Source organism: Argopecten irradians, chromosome 15 (genome assembly GCF_041381155.1).
Source record: "Argopecten irradians isolate NY chromosome 15, Ai_NY, whole genome shotgun sequence".
In the NCBI taxonomy this organism is placed as follows: domain Eukaryota; kingdom Metazoa; phylum Mollusca; class Bivalvia; order Pectinida; family Pectinidae; genus Argopecten; species Argopecten irradians.
Genome location: NC_091148.1, coordinates 19,919,595 through 19,942,129, shown reverse-complemented (window position 1 = coordinate 19,942,129; position 22,535 = coordinate 19,919,595). Strand labels below are relative to the sequence as shown.

Here is a 22,535-nt window from a genome sequence, read left to right as displayed (position 1 = left end):
TTTAGTTTATGGATTTCGGGACTTTCAAGGACGAGAATTGAATTAATATAATTGTATATATATATATATAAGTTTTTTGGATTAAGTGTCATTTTAAACCCAGGGGTTAAATTCCTTCAGACGCACACTGAGTGTTGACTAATATCGTAATAGGTATTTTGTATAAGTGTCTTCATGTAATCATTGTAGCAAACTGTCAACAAGGAGCACGCAATTAACGGCAATATTGCAATATCTCATAGAAATTTCTGGCAATCTTCGGAAATGATCGTAAATATATATCCGAAGATTGTCGGAAATATCTCCGAGATGTTGCGATTGAATTTAAGGGATAATGCATGCAAATGTGGTTTTGTGTAGGTGTCCTTCATAAGTTAAGTATCCTTTACACATAAATGTTATTTACATAGAAATGTCCTTCAGAGCATCCTCGATACTCCAGGGGTTCCGATCACTTACGAACTCTCCTGGAGTATCGAAGATGCCTTCAGAGATAAATGTCCTTTAAAGAAAATGTCTTTATATAGAGAAATTTTCTTTGCACAGAAGTGTAATGCATAGAAAGTGTTCTCAATAGATGAGAGTCATTCACAGAAAAACGTACTTAACAGAGACGTGTCCGTTGTAGACAGGTATCCTTTGTAGACAAGTCATCTCGGAGTAATTTTCGTCAATCTTCGGATATGTCCGAAAATTACCGGAAATTTCTCCGAGGTGATCCGATTGGTATCCTTTGTAGACAAATGTTCTTTCGCAAAAAATCTAAAACAAAAATGATAGGAGTCGTGTTTTATTAAATATTGTCCGTTATTGGAGATTTTTTTTATTTATTAACGTCCTATTAACAGCCAGGGTCATGGTAGGACGGCCTACCATGTATGCGGCGTGTAGTGTTATGGACTTTGCGTGGTGCGTGTTTTGAGAGATGTTTTGTCTTCTTGTATATTTGATCTCTTGTCCTTTTATAGTGCTATATCACTGAAGCATGCTGTCGAAGACACCAAGCAACACATCCCAAACAGTCACATTATACTGATAACGGGCGAACCAGTCGTCCCATCCCTTACTACCACTTTTATAAAGGCTTTGGTGTGCCTCGACCAGGGGACAGGACCCAACGCCTACCTCACATGGCCGAGCGCTCAACGGAAGGCTAAAAGCGAGGCGGTGTCAAAGGAGACGTTAGGAAGAATAAAGTTAGTTAAGAATAAGAGAAAAAATAAGATCTTAAATTTAGTCACCTTTTTCGATCATGCAATGGGGGCAGCAGGTACAATTCTTACGCCCTACCAGCAGGGCAGAAATGTTCGTTTGACAAGTTCCATTTATAGACAGCATTTATATACAAGTATATCATTTATAGTCAATAGTCTTATAGTTGTCAGATTTGACTATAAAAACATCAAATACCATAATATGAGTATCGTGTGACTTCTTTTCAAAGTATACATATATTTGGTATCGACTTTGGTGATTAAAATGATAACCCTGATTACAGGTGAGGCTATTCAATGCTATTTTTACAATGTACTTAAGTATGGTTTCAGTAATGAGCATTAAAAGTTGTACACGTTTGTGTATACGTGCATATTTGTGTGTCATTATTATATTCTGTGTACATATATTGTGAACCTACATGTTTTTATTTTTAATCTGTTAAGAACGCAGGAACCAGAGAATATAACCTACAATTTATATATATCAGAACGTATTTATCAGCGTCCTAGATTCGACCATTTTAGACTTTTTAGTTGATAAACATAAAAATAGGTTAGATGCATAATTTATCTGAATTAATTACCTTTGATATGGAACGTTTGCTATTGTGACGAATACTTCATTTTTTTCTGATGTCATTCACAGTCGACCACCAAAAACATTGTATACAATCAAGTGACAGGGAGAGAACGGTCTTTATAGTCAGGTGGTTTTTATACACAGGTCAAATTGTACGTGTTGTCCCTAGAAAAGTGTTCTGATAAGCAGAGGTGATCGCTAAAGTAACAATTTTACTGTCCAAATACAAACAGTACCTGTTTGTCAGGCCCCTGTGTGTACGCCCATAACTGTCACTCCTTTAATGTAATTTGAGAGCTTGATGATTTCGTCAAATATATCGAAGTGTCATTGTTGGAATTATATGTTATTCTTTAAACTCATATCAAATATTTGCTCACTAATCCCAATATATAACCACATACGTGATACAAATATACCATAATCACATATGTATAGATACATCGCTACAATTTTCTACTACACAATGCTGTAGATTAACCAATGAAATAAAAACAAAATGACTGAATATTACTAGAACAAATGATTCAATATGTAATTTTGATTTCGGAACATGAGCAAGTCTGTGTGAATGCCGATCTGTGTTCAGATGTTATTCCTACACAATAGCCGCGTTGTGTATTGATCAGAGCTCCGTTACATGTACATGTTGATACACAGAGCGGGTAACCTTCATTCCTATTCGGTATATATACACATACAGGTAAACAGAGGTATACCCACAGGTAAACACAGGTACACACCAGGTAAGATAGACACAGGAGACGCATCCCTTCGTCAACGTATTCAAATTTGATAACGGAGAAACGACACATTAGTTACGAGGACGCGCTTCCCTAGCAACAAGATGGTTTAAAATGGATACTAGCCTCTGTTGTATATTTGACTCTCTCAACGAGAGCTGCTGTTGAAAATGATGTGATATTTCGAAGAGGTTTTATTGACAAACTCGCTTGTGTGTGGTTGTATTCAGAAGTCTTTATTGAATTAAACCTACACATTACATAGACGGCCATATATCAACTGAGAAAATTGTGTGCTGGTTTCTTTCTCCTCAGACTGGATTTAGGTGATATTCGTCCACGTCCATGTAACAAATAACGTCCACCAGATTCTTAATAAGAGGAAAATTAATTATAGCTGGAGTAGAGTGAAATGTCTAAAACTGTCAACCGGATGTCAGTAACTAACCGGAAGTTGTAAACTGACTTGATTTGGTAACCGGAAGTGCTTTGATGTTGATCGTTGTCAACAATTAAGCCAGTTTATCACTTTATTTGGTGTATGGTTGTGTCAACTTGGCGGGTTTGTGCTGTGTCTCAGGTAAACAGTCCGAGCAAACACCGACTTCGGCCTAAGACGACACTTTTTATATAGATTTAATATCGGCCTCTTAGCACGTCTTGAGAGCCGACATAAATTCTTACCCAAACACTTGAATGGTGTGTAGCGTCCACGTACCTAAGATATAAAGTCAAAATATCCAGGTACTATTGATCCAGGCTTACTGGACAGTAACGACGTAAGACAGCGTACTTTAAACTTTATTTTCATTTCAATTATATACATGGATACTTCGATTATATATTGTTTTAATTAAGTGACTAGATAAAGAATATCCATGATGTCGTCACCACGATCAGGTAGATCAAATATAAACCATCTTCACAGCGTCCCCACCGCCAAATCGGTGTATCTGTGTTTAAATGGCGACCACTTTACTCCGCCGAAACGCATGATTCTCAACGCCCCGTCTATGGATGCGTTCCTAGAGGAAGTAACGAAGAAGATAAAAGCCGGGGAGTATCTACGTGATGTTTGTACCCCTCATCACGGGAAGAAGCAAATCAAGCAATTATCAGATTTCGAGAATGGAGAGTGCTACGTTGTTAAACCGAAAAGAGAAAGCTTTCGCCATTATGAGTAAGTTTCATCGTATATTCTTTTTTCAGTATGATAATCATATGGGTTAAGTTGACCTAGTTTTTGTTTTGTTTCGTGATCTTATTTTTCAGTAAACAGATCGATAAAGCATGCTTTATCACATGTATCAGGATCATTCCGTGTTACTCGAAGACACCGGAAGTTACATTCGTGTGGGTCCTACAGGTAACGAGTCGTGCATCCGGTTCAGTGTAGTTAGCTTCCGGTTTTATCAAATGTCATTGGTTTGTGAGTTTGTTAGTCGTTTATGCACGGCATTCTCGCTATAACATATTATTATGGCTACTAACAGATTTGAACAACTTGTGAGATGAAAAAACAGCTAGTTGATCACTAGTTTAGGGGTGGGGGTGAGGGATGGAGGAGGTCGGGGGAGGGATGTGGTGGGTGTGGGTGCTGATAGTTAAAGCATGATTAGTAGCGATAAGCATAAGATAAACACGATCTTTTGGTGTTTTTTCTTCCCATCAGTAAATGTAGATGATATACTTCATAAAACAAAATATAAAAATATAAAGTGTTCCACTCATACTAGATAAAAACGACTTTGATTTGTAGTATTTATTTCACATGCTAAAACATTATATTCTTGAATTGTGAGATAAAACGTTTATCACATAATCAAAAACCAGTAACAAAACCCTTTATGGTCAATACCCCTAAAACCCCATCTGAAGCTATAGCAACCACACGTCGGGGAACTCGAGGACAATCGGTAGGGGACAATCCTACACTGGTTCAAACTTTACCCATTGGCGTTTATTCTTATAAGTGTATCCCCATGAAGTATCTTTGTACCTTTATGACCTATGGAAATAACCCAGTATCCACTTATTTATCTCGAATACACGTATTAACCTCGAATATACGTATCAACCTTGAATACACGTATCAACCTCGAATACACGTATTTACCTGTTTAGAATCCCGTGCATCCAAGTTACATGTACCCAGTATACGCACAAATAACCATCACGTATCACTCTTGTAACCATTGGTTAAAGTCTCGACAGTCCTGAGTACCCTGTTACCCTTGTCATTAGCAGTGTTCATACAAGTAACCCATGTACCCCTCTTGTAACCCTGGGTAAAAGTCTACAACCCTGAGTACCCTGTTACCCTTGTCATTATAGCAGTGTTCATACAAGTAACCCATGTACCCTCTTGTAACCCTGGGTAAAAGTCTCTACAACCCTGAGTACCCTGTTACCCTTGTCATTATAGCAGTGTTCATACAAGTAACCCATGTACCCCTCTTGTAACCCTTGGTAAAAGTCTCTACAAGCCTGAGTACCCTGTTACCCTTGTCATTAGCAGTGTTCATACAAGTAACCCATGTACCCCTCTTGTAACCATGGGTAAAAGTCTCTACAACCATGAGTACTCTGTTACCCTTGTCATTAGCAGTGTACGTACAAGTAACCCATGTACCCCTCTTGTAACCCTGGGTAGTGGGCCCCTAGCTACAACCCTGATAATATCCTTGTTACCATTGTAATTAGCAGTGTAAGTACAAATAATCCATGGATATGATGTCGATATTAAAATGCTATCTCAGGCTATACTTCTAACCAAGTTTGATTCATTTCCTATGAAAATTGAGCAAAAAATGCTCATAAATGAGTTTTCCCTATATTAACTATAGTAAATTTGACCCCTCCCATACCCCTCTTGTTACCCACACAGCCCATTGAGTTACATGCTGCCATGTTACGTACACTTCCTATTAATCAACTGTACCCTAGGGAAACCTGCCCCACCCTAGCGGTAAGAATGAAGCTCTGTATACAGTCTATGAAATATTTCTGGCTGCATATAGTAAAGATAGGGTATTGATTACATTAGTATGATAGATTCTTATATATTTGTGCAAATAGGTTGAAAAACTTAATGCAATAAAATAATTTGAATTTGATAGTCGTTCTAGAGCCTAACCCTAGGTACTAATTTTTAACCCGATTATAGATCGCGGCTATAGTGTCTGATTTGTCTATATATTATATGATAGTAGCCTATGACCGAACCCCTCTTATACAAACCACTATCAGACCCCTCGACATTAGTAAGATCCTGTAGTATACAGTTCCCGATAAGAACAATTTATTGAGGGGAATTGTCGAACCAATAATAAACACACACCACGGGTAACAAACAAACACAGTGTTTATCTGATACACTAGGTAATGGGATCGTTATTGTCTTTAATTAACAAAGACAACTCGACCCTGTACACACGTGTAGACAACGACCTAAGTCACGACAACATCCAGAAACACGGACAATTTGAAATAATATCTTTAATAAACAGCTGGGTCATTATACAGGTTCAACCAATGCCAATTACAGAGGCATCTTTAATAACTAGTTTTCCGCCACAGGAATATGATAATTATAACATATGTTTCGTTCATATTTTTTATTTTGATCCCCCACAGTGTCCATATACCCCTTTTAGGAGTTAAAGGGCTATAAATGGGTGTATCCTATTATGCAGAGTATGATTTAACTGATTTTTTTTTATCATGACCCTTTAAACCTCTAAAATGGTCTATGAACCATTACTCTTTTAGGTCAAAATACCCTTATATATACTGTATTTAATTCTCAGATCCCTGTGCTTTCCACTGGTCAATTTGATAGAAGTTAGCCGATCAATCGTCAGAAAAATCACGATTGTTAAATTGACTCGAATTCAGTATACGCACTAAAGCACAGTCTGACATTTTTCTCCAAGCAGTATCGGAGTTTGTTCGGATCGATAACTTTTCCATTTAGATCTAGGTTTTAAACGTCTTGGTCGATGTATTGATCAAATTTCCCTTTCGTAGTTTTGATATTTAATCATCCAACTCCATCAAATCGAATACTTCTTATATATACTGCGTTGGATGTTAAAAACCACAAAAAGTTAACGACTTCACTCATTTATATCCATTCCCCTTAGATATGTTTGAACCCTTCGAGATATAATATTGGAATAGTTTATTGTGAAATTTCAGGGGAGGGTAAGTTAAAATGGATACGGTTGATGAGTGATTCGGTTGAAAAGCACTAATGTTTAGGATTCTTCAGTTATCTACACTATTCACGTTCTGATTTTGTCTGTGCTTTGAATTTTCCATCTATTCATCATCGAACATTGGGTATAGATATATTTCCAAATTGTGAACGTGTCACTGTACAGAGAAAGGGGTTCTATCAACTTATGAAATTTGGTCCGGATTGACGACCTGACAGTTTATGCTTACAACGTTCCGGAGACAGACGTCATATACATGTAGTGTAATTGCCTTATTGTAATGTTATCTAGATATTTTTGTGATTGTTACCTTATTTTTAATCTACCTATATATCTCCCGATATTTGCAAGTTTTATTCTCAGCTGAAGATGGATTATCTTTCCACGGTGCAATCTTGATGGATTTGCTGATATCAATCAAAGCAAAGAGAGTTTGAGCTAGCGTCCAAATGCAACCGTCCATTGGCCATCATTGCACAGATAGTTTGAGCTGGCGACCACTCGTCCATTGCCCATCATTGTACATTTGGTTTTAGCTAGCGACCATAAATCCATTGCCCATCACAGCAAAGATGATTTGAGATAGCGACCGCTAGTTCACTGTTCATCTTTGCAAGTATGGTTTGAGCTAGCGACCACATTGTCTATTGACCATCGTGGCAAAGATGGTTCTATCTATAGCTAGCGAGCAATCATCCATTGCCCGTCATAGCGATTTACTGAAGATGGTTTGAGCTAATGACCGCTAGTTCGTCGCTCATCATTGCAAAGTTGGTTTGAGCTAGCGTCCATATTGTCCATTGTTCGTCACAGCAAATATAGTTCGAGCTAGAGGTCGCTCGTCCACTCTCCACATCAGAGACTGAAATCACCTCACAGATTTTTAGACGTAGCAGGTTCTTGCTCCAAGACGATCGGACACCCGTCCGACCTCCCCATAACTCGAACAGAAGCGGTCGCTTGTCTTAAGACAGACGCCATGGTCAGTTTTAGTTTGTGCGAATTAATATCGAGAATAGGGCCTTTGTTCATTTTGACATGCTTATTGCTGTTTGTTTAATCCATTCCATTGTTACTGGATCCAATTAAATCGCCGACAAATGTAAATAAACTTGATGTTTACATATCTTTGTACCTCAAGGTAGTTAACGCATAGTCAGTATAAAAATCAAATTTAATCAGCCGAAAAAACCCCCAAAACACTTTCAGCAGCACTTCTGAGTGTCACAGGTGCAAAATGTCGGCCATGTATCTTACTTGACATGCTCATAAATATCGTTTTATTTGTGTTGTAATAAATAACCCATTGATAGTTAGCGTCGCGTCCCCATCAATATCCTATATAGGTAAACATAAGATTAGCAATAACGGCTCGTAAGATAGATTTCCGCTAATTGAAGACCTAGAGCGACTCGTAAATACAAAGATCGCTCGCGACTGATTTAAATTGCTGTTTTATCGGCGTCGTACAATATATATAGTGCTGCAGTTCATTACTTTATGGTAATTAGGTCCCTGGTATATACATGAACTTGTTTTACCGGGATTACCTCAGGCGATGTCTTTTCATTAAGGAAACACGCTAAGTCATTTGTAGTCCAGTCTGTGTCGTCTGCTTGTAAATAGCGTAACTAGGGAAATGAGGACAGTCCAAGGTCGGGATCTCCGGCGAAAAATCTTCCGCAGCCATTTACAACACTATCGCAACATTTCGGAGAAAATTCAGTGGCATTTTTTTTTCGAAATGTTGCTATTGATTCAAAAAGTTGAATTAATGTTGTTTGTTTTAAATAATCTGTAAAAAATCTTTACTGATCATTAAATTTGACTAGACGAAAATTTCATTCTTTGTATAAAAAAACACTTAGTTAGTCCTTTAGACGGCCATCTTTTGTGTATATATTTGAGACCGATCTGAAAACATTATGGTCAGCAGATCTTCTATCTTATCGCTAATGATCAGAAAGTACTGATTGATTCTTTCTCAAATTACATATTATGCATGCATTTCTGTAAGGTTCGCTGTGCCTTTTGGATTCCATGTTGAGATTGATAGAAATACAAAATGACAGAAAAACGGGCATTTGGAAACTCTCTAGCTGCCAATAAGACTTTAAACACCAAACAAAAGAAACCAAACTTTATCAATGTTTTTACAGACTAGACCCATTTTAGAACAATCTGAAAAGGATGGTCTTATGCCAGGGATCGTGACCGTTCTGAATCGCTGAAATGACATCTTTGGTAATCTCCTGGTTCTAATGTAAATGTGCCAAGAACTGCGTCGGAATATGTCAATGTCTGGGGATCCAAACAGTGATATTTTATGAACAAAATAAACTCGACTTTCTGATATGGAGACACCAAACACAGGATTTATAACTTCCAATGATTTTTTTTATTCCTTTATACTGTAAAATCGAAAGTATTAAATGGATTGAATTGAATTCTTAAGGATCGCCACTCTTAACAAAGGAATGTTACAAAGCGTTTACTAAGTAGGCCATTTAAGAGCAAAAAGGTAGTCAAAACAGAAAGGGCATTTGTTGATATAAATGTTTAAATGGGTACACAGGTGAAAATATGGCCTTTTTTATTATCACTATCCGAGATGTCATCCTCTGTCATAAACACTCATCTGCTGGAGATAACCATTTATATTCTAGGTAGTTGTAAATCACAGGGACCTGGTATGAATTCCAAACCAACGGTATATTAGTTTATACATTAATGTAGTAGGTAGTAAAATTCATGTATATCAGGTTAGAAATTCGTGTCAGGTCCCTGTGTTGTGAAAATTTAACTTAGCTATGGTATTCTGACATTTCTTAAAGTAGTTCTGTCTTGTTTACTATTTATATTCTACTGGGACGTTTCAATATTTCAGCTTCAATTTCATTCAATGCGTTCCTTGTTGTTTTGGTTTTGGTTCGATTAGTTTTTCGTCCCACTAACAGCCAGGAATACCAGGAGAAAAACCACCGAGCAGCGGTGAGAACCTGACAACTACCCCATACGATATTCAAACTCGCGACCAAGGGGCGTTGTGCTAATATGGCGGGATATCTTAACCACTCGGCCACCGCGGCCCCACCCTGTTCCACCCAGTATTCTAATAATTCCATGGTCATATAAGGATGCGCAAGGTTTACTTGTGAAAATCCGAGAAAAAGACCAATTTTGGGATTATGAATACCACCTGAACAACGTCGAATTTAATGAAGCAATAGCGGATGTAACGTCATAAGTTTTAGAGGAAACGACGTTAGCTTTGCCAAAAAAAAATAATGGCGTCACATTAGATACCTATCCGAAAGGGAGATAACTTTATGATATGCAAAGTTGAATTAGACAGATCTATATAATAGCATTAACCTCTCTGTTGACGCTGATAACACGTTTGCTCGCAGATGGAACTTAATTAAACCTCTTGTTATTTTCATTTAGATCCTTGTGAAATTATCTCTCTCCATATATATCTGCCGGTAATTATCAACATGATTATCCTTTGAATGACATCTGTCGGTGATCGCGTTGAAGCTTCGGGGCTTGTTAAAGTACAGATATTTAGTTTTCACCTCGGATACACGATACGGAATGATTTGCCACAATAATTACTTCGTCGCGTTTGTACCTAAAGTAGCTGACCGATAGCGACCTATTATGCTGATCCGCTCACAATTTCTCTTAAGAGTTGTCGTTCCTAATACTCTCTGAGTCAATCGGAACACCTCGTCCACGTGTACTAGTTTCAGAGAAAATCACGAGGACATCCGATAGTCGACACTAGGACCGCCTATTATATAAAGTAGTACTCCATCTCATTCCGTTATATTTTCTCCAATATTTATATATACTACATCCAGGGTTCGTTGTTTCAAGAGGGCTGATGTTTTTATAGACCTATGTACATGTATGTGGACAAAAGCATTGTTTCAGTAATAGACGTCTGAATAAGCTTTATAAATATTGAAAGTGTATCGATCACAAAGCACTTGGGTTGCTGAACTGGAACGTTAAATGTCGACATTCCGAGTAAGATGGTGGACTGAACACATCATAAACTATTGAGAAAAAAATATAGTTGGCATTCTATTGTAATTTATTTGATAATGTGATCAGCCATCCATATGGACACGTCATAGAGATGTGCATGATTTACTTTATGGATTTCTACAACATTAATTGTTGTGTTAAATAAGCCTCTAACATTCAGTATTTCTCTTCTGGATGCTGATCTATCAGAGTTACTTCCCTTCGTTACACAATGACACAATCGGATCACCTCGGATAAATTTTCGGTAATCATCGGAAATAAAATTGCCGGAAATTACCCCGAGATGTCGCGATTGTACGGAGTGAAACGAAGGGAAGTAACTCTGATAGATCTGCGTGTCGAGTGGCTGCAATCGCAGCATTTCGGAGAGATTTCCGGCAATATTCGGGAAATTTCTCCGAGCTGTTGCGAGAGTCCCTGTCCGTAGGTCGATATTTTTTCTTTTTCGGATCTCTGGCTTCGTTTCATTTAGATTAGATAGAGATTCCCTCGGAGTCTAAATCCAAACCGACGATGAATAAACACACACATGTAAATAAATAATTTTATAGATAAATAAATAAATAAATAGATTAATATAAATGAATAAATTGATAAATGAATAAATACATTAATATAAATAAATAAATTGATAAATCAAGCAATCAATCAAACGCAAAAAATGACGTAATAACTTTAAGGGGGTAATGGGTCGTGACAATACCGGTGTTTGACGGACAAGATCGTGCGATAAAACCGTTTAGTATCTATATCCCCGTACAAACAATGGCAGGTGACCCTCTAGGCGTGTTATCGCCGTTCGTCAGACTTGTACCAAGACATAGTGTCTCAGTGTAATCTAAGATTTTAAAATTAGAATGCTTAAAAAAGACCAGTTCTTGACGTTATTGTTTTATATAAATGAACTGTGGCCATGGATCTATTCGCGATCTTTAAATAGAAAAAAAAATGTTAAAAATTTATTACAAGTTTTTATTGATCTCAAGGGGTCGACATTATGTTAAAATTATAGTGTCAATACACGTATATATACATGTTAGTATTGAATTCGATATTTACAATGTAAACTTTGGTCTGAAATCACTGTTTACACAGAGAGGAAAGTGGTATTTACGACAAATTAAATGAAGTCTTCGAATGAATTAATTTGTGGTACATGTAGTTCTTTCTCTTCGGGACTGTTGGCAATATTATAATGACGTCACAAAATCTTCGATCGTTTTGATGTTATTCCCACAAGAGGGAGCTTTTACCCTTTTCCATAGATGACGTTATCGATTGACGTCATATAATGACTACCATCAATCGCAATATCTTGAAGAAATATCCGACAATCTTCGGAAATGATCGACTTAATTCCGAAGATTACCGGTATTATCCGAGATATTGCTATCAATAATAAGCCTCTTACGTAAAAACCACCTTGAAATAAATAGAATATATATAAATATCGCATATTTTCAGAGAAAACGACAAATTTTTTGCTCGCAAAGAAACAACGTCATAATTGATACATGTAATAAAATCTGCTAGGCAAAAACGAAAAATGGCGATGGTATGATTTCATTATATTGTAAATACACCACCTTTGAAAATCATTAACATTAGTAAAGAGTATAGATGGTTATTATAGTGAAAACGGATTTTGAGAAAAAGTTGAACGTGTTAGTGGAAGGCAAGGAGCTTGTAAGGAAGTAGTGCTTCAACACCCTGTTATAATTAACCGTGTATAATGATAAAGCGGCAATAGGATTATAGCAGTGTGTATTTAGCTTTAATTAATTTTTATTTGTCTTCATACTACAACCAACAATGATTGGCAGATTCTAGCAAAAAGATCCGAGAATGTCTTCATACTAAATCCAACTCTCTGATTGGCAGATTCTAATTAATTTTTAGAATGTCTTCATACTAAATCCAACTCTCTGATTGGCATATTCTATGGAAAAAAAATCCAGGAATGGCGCAAAAATCCGACGTAATCATGACGTCACAATAGAGACGTCGACGTTGCGTATTGATTTAGAAAAAAGAGTCTATTGTAAACGTAATGATTAATTATAAGCATTGCTGTAAGTATTTATTAACTTCATAGGGTTATGAAATAAATTTTATTTGCAAGCTATTGTGATAACCTGATACGCGGATTCACACAGTTTGCAAACAAAATTTCTTTCAAACCCTTATGAAGTTAAAAAACTAGTAGCATCAATGCTTAGATGAATTCATACATGTATCTGTTTTTAAATATGACAAAAGAAACATGCTTACATATCAGTAAACTCGTGTATAAGGATGCCACAGTTTATCCTCGATTGAGATTACAGACGGTTAGCCTTTAGGAACACGCGGTGAAGCTCTCTTGATCTTTTCTTTAAGGCTAAATTTAATCAAAATTCTAGGGTTCACAAAAATTACATTATCATAATTATACATGTAATTATTTCGTTTTGAATAGCTACTCCTGAAGATTCGTTATTTTTCTTCCCATTAGAAATAAACTATTGGTGCTGGGAAAAAAATCTGACGATATTTCGTTAGCAAGATGAACTTGATATAAAAGTTTTCGGATGTAGTTTTCGGCACATCTGATCTGTTCCCTTCGTTTAATTATGTTTAAAGCTCAGGAGAATGTAATGTAAGAATGAAAGGAAAATGTAACGTAAAAAAGTACTTGGCAAAGTGAGAATAGATGGTAAATGTAATGTAATATTATATAGTAGGCTTATGTCATGTGAGAATTAAATAAAAGCGACGGAGCGTTTTAGATAATTTAATTACATATATAGGTGAAGTTACAATTAATATATGTACATATAAGAAATTGGTAAGACAAATATGATCTGAATGTTCAGTAAACAATGAAATGTGTGTTTATATATATATAAACATGTGAAATAGCGAGAATGCCATACAGATTAAAGTGACTCATCTTTAAAATAAAACGGATTCATACTATCTGATAGTTCACGTACCTTTAATATAAAGTAGGATTAAATGATAAGTCAGGTTTTAGCCTTTCTTGTCGTATGATATGAATGTTACTCAGAGGCCACGACGTTACTTGTTCATCTCACATATTTTACATGTATAGTATGTCGGAGATCAGCTTACCGGTGTATATATAATATCGTGAGTTGATTAAGGAACGAAAGCATGCAATTAACAGGATACGAATCGCTTTCAATTCTGAAATTCACCATTGTCATACATTTCGTGTTGTCCGTTCCGTCGTCATGGTAACGGGTGCCGTAATCCCATTACATTCTTCCCTAATGGCGGCGGATTACGTCTCTTTGTGACACCGCGGGGATCTATGAGTGACTTACTGGGTAGTCTTGTCCCCTAACACACCTACACACACGTTATGGCGATATCCTGCCTCTTATATTATAAGTTCACTGTAGATAAATTGAGCTAAGTTGTTTAGGAATATTTAATTCACTCCAGCAACCCCCTCGATGACAAGTAGCTGTCATCTGTCACGATATACGTACATGTATACCCTCCCGTGGACTGGCTATACCTGGCAGTTTTTCGATAAAAATTCCTCAGCGACAGACATGCTGTAGTGTGTGAAGTCCAATTTTATTGATCATATTTAGTATTAATTTGTACATGTAAGTTAGAGATTGCATGGGGATCTGTTGCATTCTTCTCTCTTTGATTGGAATTTCCATATAAACTGTACCCTAAGTAGAATTATCAGCCATGTTCTTACGGTTCGCTTTAAAGTCATAATTCAGAAGAAAAAAAAACTTTGGTAAAATAAACAAAAACAGATCAACAAACATTTTTTCTAATAGAAAATTTTAATCGGTTAACAAAACATTCACAAAAAAAACGAACCTTAATTTTCTCGTTTTTAGTAGCCTAAAACTTAGGGATTTGAGAAATAATAGTGTGTAATACTATGTAGAATATGATTTTACTGACTTTTGATTTATACGCCTAAAACGCCTAAAATGGTCTTCCTTGGGCACTCTCAGGGGTGACCAAATTGATATGCAATGTAATATACATGTAGTCCGCTAAACCTGACGATATGATATATATATTATGCTTTTTTTTAATTTCCTTTATCTAATATATGTATTATGCAAAAAAATCCTAATAATATCGGCAGGTTTAGCGGACTAGCACTATAACTACATGTTATGCTTATATCCCCGTACATACAAAAAAAAAAAATAAATAAAAAAAAAATAGCACTAACCTACATCAGGGGACATAAATCCTTTTTCCTAATTGGTGATAGCGGTTGAGTGCGTAAAGGGGAGTAACTCGAGTAATCTTACACGCTTTTGTGCTAACGAGAAAACAACAATGCGTGTATACATCATTAATATTAAATAATAACTTAGAATGAATGACTGTTACATTGTTTTATTCATATCAGTTTTGTCCTTACAAAACCCTCAGCATGGGACAGCATTTAATTGGAATCTACAGAACGAAGCTGGTAGTGAATGTGAAAGATAAAAAGCTGACCAATTAATTTCCTACTCACCAACAGGATTTAAGCGGTATTTTAAGTAACTTTAACAATAACCTACCCTAATTTAGGAATATTTGATTTCATGATAAAATTTATTTAATTAAATTATCAACTTTTTAAATACGGTTCGTATTGCATCTAAATACATTATACAGTATAAATTATTGTAATTTGAATAGTATACTATCTTATTTAATATCATTTTACTGACATATTAACTCTGTCACACTACGTGAACTCATATTTGATGTTCTATTTATTGACCTTTAAACCATGTCAAAATTAAAAAGAGAATCGTGGGTAATGTTTGAGATAAATCCGGAGATAAGTCATCTTTCACTTTAATAACGTCTATTTCAGTGTTACTATAAATACCCCTAAACACATATATATTTGTGTTTATTGTCAATAATGTATGTAGATCGTTCTGGATAATTGATCGATTGTGTTCGACTAACGTGCACTGTATTTCACACTCACAAATCCTAGAATTGACTATTTACATTTATGTTTTGTTATAAATCATTAATTGTCATTAATTCCGACTGGTTGTAATTTGTATTGTGTGCGTATCCATCATGGACGTTAACAAGCTACACATACGTATATATCCCACAAATAGAACTTTACACTGATGGTACTGCAACACGCGAATTGGGGTTATTTCACACCTGAATCTCCTCACCTTTATATAACACAGGCTCCACTCACGAGCTCTACTTAACGGAGCACGATCTGTTTTTTTATGATCCATAATGTAAAGTTTAAACACCCATTAACCTTTAAGAATACATTACTCTGAAGCAGACGTTTTTAGACAACATTGTAAAAGAGTATTTTGAGCTTTTGTTTTGTTGTCTCTCGCCATGACGACGTTGGAACCTCTCGGGACCAAACAGATATTTACCGTTTATAGAGTACATTTAGCTAACTAAAATGATTTTTTTAATAAAAAATAAATCAAACATTCGTGATGTGGATATAAGAGTCATTAGAAATATGCTTATTTTGTAAATTTTATAAATATTTCCGTGGCAACCCCCGCGAAATCGCAAAAATATCGCAACCACAAAAACTGCAAGCTATACAGTACATCAATTCGCCTTCACTATGATGATGTCTTTAATTCTGAGTTATTTTGTTCTAATTAGATAAATCCTTTCAATCAATGAACTCATTCAACCCTGAAAACACATTTTGGCTCTTCTTAATCAAAGACAAGAACAGTCCATTATGAAATTTCAGGGGTGAGTGAGTTAATATGATAATGAGGTCTGGCATTTTTTGACATGGAATTACGCACTTTTTAGGATATAAAGAACAGTACATTTGAGAAGAGATGTTGTGTACCGTCCTCGATATTCCAGGGATTCCGATCACTTACGGTCTCTACACGTTGTGTACGTGACTGCCAAGTAACGGTATACGACATGTACTCTGGTCTATTAAAGTGATATAAAGCATAAATACAATACTCTGAAAACGAACCCCATTTTACACCTCCAAACATCTTCCATTTTAAAACAGGGTAGGTAGGTCGTTAACCTAGTTTGTAATCAACAAAGTAAAGCGACGCTGAGTATTTTATATATTTTGTTTGATTCCCAGCTGATTTCGGCCCTATTTAGAAGCAAGGTTATGGCTATGTATATAATGATATAATATTATATATAATTGCATGAAAGTTCACGTTCATTACGTAGAAACTTTCGTCATTTTAGTTGTTACCATGGGAACCACAAATAAGAAACTTTTTCAATAGTCCGATGATAATTGGAACAGATTGTACCAGAGACAAAAAACAATATATTGGATATTCCAAACCAGAACTAAAGTAACCACAGGGACCTGACACGAATTTTTTAACCATAAATAATTTACATGTATAGTATCATATATACATATATACACTGTTGGTAAAAAATTCGTCCCAAGTTCCTGTGAAAATTACCACAGTCATTCAGTATAATTATCAATGCTTGATGTGTTACTTGTACATTCCTTAGGATTATTACAGGTATGGTTATGGCGGTACTTGTATATAATTTCCAAAAATGTCTTGATTTTTTGTTTCCATTTCCAAGTATGATCAACACAGGATTCTTCAATAACTGGAGAAACTCTTATAAAGACTACCACTCCCACGTCTGAACTAAGTCTGATTTTTCCCAATGAATGTTTCACCTCTATATGCTTAAATGTACAAAATACAAACAAACCATAGAATCAGATCTTCGGAGTGTTGGAGTGAAATGGTGGTCCTTTGTCGCTCTAACCGAGATTTAATTGTCCTCGACATGTATAGAAATAGTTATAACTGCTTCACAGCCCTATAAGTTTCATGTATTCGATCTCTTATCTCGTAGTGGCACTATTCAAATTCGCCATTATCATACATTGGTTATATTTAAAGAGCTACAATGCCTCCTTTAAATTGTATAAATACTTGACTATAATTCAAAACACACCTCGATAATTGACTTTATAGAATTATTTAACACGATGCTGGGAAAAATAATGGAAGCGGGAAGATGTTAAAAACAAAGGAAAGCACATAGTGATTGATTTGGACATCGTGGAGAAAGAATGATTGGCAATAACAGTGAGAGAAACTGATATTGTTATAATTTTAGCCCATATACTAGCCTTAGATTTTTCTTGTAGCAACCAGTTACTGTTGTCAAAGAATGATTAAACGACACAGTCAGCAGAACAGACAAGACGGTTTCTCATTTCCCCCATGTAACTTGAGATATGAATAAAAACAGTCACTATGAGATGGGATAGCAATAGTTATGGGTGGTTGGAAGACTGTGAAGGAGAGTGAAGTGGGATTATGGAGTAATGAGACAATGGAGTGGTGAGAAAGTGGAGTGGTGAGAGAGTAGAGTGGATAGTGGAAGGAGTGGTGAGAGGATAGAGTCGTAACAGGATTGAGTGATGAGAGGATGGAGTGGTAACAAAAAAATGTGGTGAAAAGATGGAGTGGTAACAGGATGGAATGATGAGAAAGTGGAGTGGTGAGTGGACCGAATGGTGATAAGATGGAGTGGTGAGAAAGTTGAGTGGGTAGTGGAAGGAGCAGTGAGAGTGTGGAAGGAGCAGTGAGAGTGGTGAGAGGATGGAGTGATAAGTGATTGAACTGGTGAAAGGATGGTGTGGTGAGAGGATGGAGTGGTGAGATGATTGAGTGGTGAGAGGATGGAATGTGAGATAATTGAGTGGTGATAGGTTGAGTGGTGATAGGATGAAATGGTGAGAGAATGGAGTGGTGAGAGGATGGAGTGGTGAGATGTTTGAGTGGTGAGAGTATGGAATGGTGAGATGATTGAGTGGTGATAGGATGGAGTGGTGATAGGATGGATTGATGAGAGGATAGAATGGTAAGAGGATGGAGTGATGAGAGGACAGAGTGGTGAGATGATGAACTTGTGAGAGGATAGAGTGGAGTGGTGAGATGATGGATTTGTAACAGAATGGAGAGGTGAGAGGATGGAGTGGTGAGATGGAGAGGAGGATGGGGATGAGGAGAGAGGAGGAGGAGAGGAGGGAGTGAGAGAGAGAATGAGAGATTTGAGGAAGAGAGAGAGAGGGAAAGAGAGTCAAGAGTCTTTTTTTTTTGAGAGATTTGATTTTTTCCTTTTTTTTCTCTCTTTCTTGGATATGAGAGTGGGAGAGGAGAAGATTTTCTCTCGAGGAAGAGGGACGAAGAGAGAGAGGAGAGGCAGAAAGGAGGAAGTGAGAGAGTGAGATGGATAGGAGAGAGAGAGGAGAGAGGTTTGAGAGTTAGAAGGAGAGGGAGAGAGAGGAGTGAGAGAGAGAGAGAGAGAGGAGGGATCTTGAGAGAGAGGAGTGGAGTTGAGAGGATTTTTGAGAGGAGAGAGTTTTAGAGAGAAGGTTTTTCTTTTTTTGAGAGGGAGAATTTTTTGAGATTTTTTTCAGAGGAGAGAGGAGGGAGAGAGGAGTGGTAGATTGAGGGAGAATTCTTAGAGTTTTTTTTTCGTTTTTTCTCTTGAGAGAGATAAAAGTCGAGAGAATGAATGGAGAAGATGAGAAGGAGAGAGAGAGTAGGAGAGAGAGATAAAGAAGAGCAAGATAGAGAAGAAAGATAGAAGAGCAAAAAATGGAGAGAGAGGAGACGAGAGATAGAACAGTGATAGAGTAGAGATAGAAGAGTGATGTGAAGCATACGAAAAGAGAGAAGAAGAGTAGTGTGTAGATGAGAAGGATGTGAAGAGTACGAGAGTGAAGGAGAAGTAGAGAAGAGAGAAAGTGAGAAAGGGAGGGGGGCAGGGGAGAAGATATGAAGAAAGGGTAGAAGCTGATAAAGAGAAGGTAGAGAGAATAAGAAGTTAGAGATGAGAGAGAGAAGTAGAAAGGAAAAGAAAGAAATAAGTGAAGAGAGAGGAAAGAGAAGTAGAAACAGAAGAATGGACATAGGAAGTAAGCAAGAGAAAGGGGGGAGATAAGCAGAAATAAGAGAGTAGAGCATAGGAGAGAGAGAAGCGGAGTGAGAGAAGAATAAGATAGCGTAGAGTTAGAGTAGGTAGATAGAGTATAACGAGCAGTAGAAAGAGATAGAATCAGAAACGCAGAGAAGGATGAAGAAGAGAAGAGATGACAAAGATATAGCAGAGCCGAGAAGAAAGAAAGACAGGAGAGAAAAGATAAGATGGGAGAACAGTAGGAGAGAGATAGAGAGGATGAAATTAAGAGAAGTGTATGAGCGAAGACAGAGAGAGTGGTGAGACGAATAGAGCCAAGGACAAGCAGAAGCGAAAGAGAGATGAAGATGGGAAGAGTCAAGAGGGGGACTAAGGAAGATGCGAAGAAGAGAGAGAGACGAGAAAGAAGTGGAAGTAAGAAGACAGAAAGAGAGGAGTGAGTAGTTAGAGCGAGCATAAAGTAGATAGCAGAGATGAAGAAGAGAAGAAGAGTAGAGAAGAGAAAGTGAGGAGGAGAATACGTAGAGTGTAAGAGAGAGAGAATGTAGAGCGAGAGAGAGAGAGAAGTTGAGGAGAAGCTAACGATAGAGTAAGAGAAGAGTTCAGAGAGAGAGAAGAGATGTTAAGACGAAAATGAGGAGATTGTGAGAAAGGAGTGAGCAGAACGACAGAGTAGAATAGATGAGGCAGAGAGCAGAATGGTAAGAACTTATAGAGTAGAGGGTAAAAGTGCAGAGTAGAAGGCCGATGCGAATGGAAGAAGAGAAGACATGTAGAAGAAGGAGAGACCTATAATATGTAGAGAGAGAGGAATGAATGAGCAGAAGAACATTGAAAGAGGCAGGGAAGTAGAAGGCGGACAGAGAGAGGATTCTGCGAAGAAGAGTAAGAGAGAAGAAAGAAGTAGCCTGAAGAATGCGAGAACACGGAGAGCGAGAGCGAGTACGAGAAAGAGAAGATGAGCCAGGAAAGACAAAGAGAGTAAATAGTGTAGTGTGACGTGTGAGATCCCCAAGAAGATGGAGAGGAGAAGTAACCAGAGCAAGAGAAAGAGAAGTGAAGAAGGAGTAGAATGCAGAAGTACGAGTGAAGGAAAGAAGTGACCGCATAAAGAGAAGTGTCGGAAGTCAAATGAAGCGCAGAAGAGAGGGTCAAGAGTAGTAAAGAGATAGATGTAGTGAGCAGAGAAGTAGAAGTGAAGGAATTAGTGTGAAAGAGGGTAGAGGACAGATGATAGAAAGAAGTGCGAGGGAGTTGTTAAGTAAAGCATAGTAGAGAGATGAGTAGACGATCGAGGGAATTGAGAAGAGATATGAAAAGAGATGAGAGAAGACAGAAGGAAAGAAGTCAGTTGAATAGGAGTGGAAGAAAGAAATGCGAAAATGAGAAGACAGATAGAAAAGATAAGTTTGAAGCGGGTAGAAGAGAAAGATGATATGAGGATAGAAAGAAAGTTAAGAAGACAAGAAATTGTAGACGGTGAGTGGATAAAGTTGTCAGAACGGAAGAAGGAGTTAGAGAAGATTGGGACGAATAAAAGAAGAGTACGAAAGAAGAATGAGTGAAGTTGTGTATAGTAAGACAGAAGAAGTAGTGGAGAGTAGAGATAGACTTGAAGAATGAAGAAGAAGAGAAGAGAAGTCAGGAGACACTGAAAGAATGAAAAAAAACGTGATGTTGATTAGTGAGTACAAAGTTGAGTAGTAAGTAGATTGTGTGGGGAGTAGTATGTCTGAAGAGGTAGTTGAGATGGTTGATTGTATGATCGCAGTGAAGAAAAGTGCATGTGAATGGAATGATAATGTTGAGAGTAAGAAGTGTAGTAGTACCAAAAGAGATAATTCCGATGAAATGAAGCGGAGAGCATGCAGATTGAAGTAAAGTTGTGTGTGATAGTATAAGGAAGAGGCGAAGTGAGGAAGAAAAGAAAAGAAGACATGCAGAAAGGTATATGAGATTATGACTAAGAAGAAAACACGAAGGAGGCAAGATAGAGTAACGAGAGAAGGGAGAACGTGACAGAAGATTAGAACCATGCTGCAGAAGAGAGAGCCAGCAGATGAGTAAGAGAGAAGTGGCAAGATGGAGCCAGAAGAGAAGAGAGAGAGGGTTGGGAGAAGGAGAGAAGCAGAGACAAGCAATGGTGAAGAAGGAATGCAGAAGGCTGAGTAGAAGGAATTGGCAAGTAGTGAGAAAGTAAATGATAGGATGGAGTGATGTAGAGAGATGAATGACAGGCGAAGAGAGCCGAGAAGGGAGAAGGAGATGATTGAGCGATGAGTAGAAGGAGAGAGAGTAGAAGAGCAGAAAGTAGTGCAGATTAAAAGTAAGTAGGGAGAAGGAGATTCAGAACATGTGAGAGAGTGGAAGTGAGAAGGTAGTATGAAGTATGAAAGGTGGTAAGGAGAAAGAATGTAGAAGATAGATAGTAGACGGAAAGGAGCAGAAGAGGAAAGAGTAGCAGAGATAGAGGGAGAATGAGATGGGGAGAAAGAGTGATAGAAGCAGAGAACAGAGAAAGGGAGACAGGCAGATAGAGACGAAGAAGAGTACAGAGTAGGGAAGACAGATGAGGATGAGAAGAGCTAAGAAGAGAGAGAAGGCGTATAGGTAAGGGACCCAGATAGTAAATGAGAGAGAGAAAGAAGAAGAAAGAACAAGAGAATGTGAGAAATAGAAAGTAGGAGTCGTAAATAGAGTAAGAGTGAGAACGAGAGAATGCAGATAGAGAGTGAGAATAGAGTAGGGAGCGAGAGTAGACGAAGTAGTGAGCAA

At 37.2% G+C, this 22,535-nt stretch overlaps 1 protein-coding gene across 1 annotated transcript in view; it reads left to right on the top strand.

Moving 5' to 3' along the window:
- Nucleotides 1-2,471: 2,471 nt before the first annotated feature.
- The window catches only part of LOC138308658 (doublecortin domain-containing protein 2-like), a 139,886-nt gene continuing 119,822 nt past the window's right edge, over nucleotides 2,472-22,535 (top strand). The window contains exon 1 of the mRNA XM_069249695.1: nucleotides 2,472-3,720. Coding sequence (XP_069105796.1) covers nucleotides 3,419-3,720 — 302 coding nt within the window. The 5' untranslated portion in view covers nucleotides 2,472-3,418. The remainder of the gene's footprint in view (nucleotides 3,721-22,535) is intronic.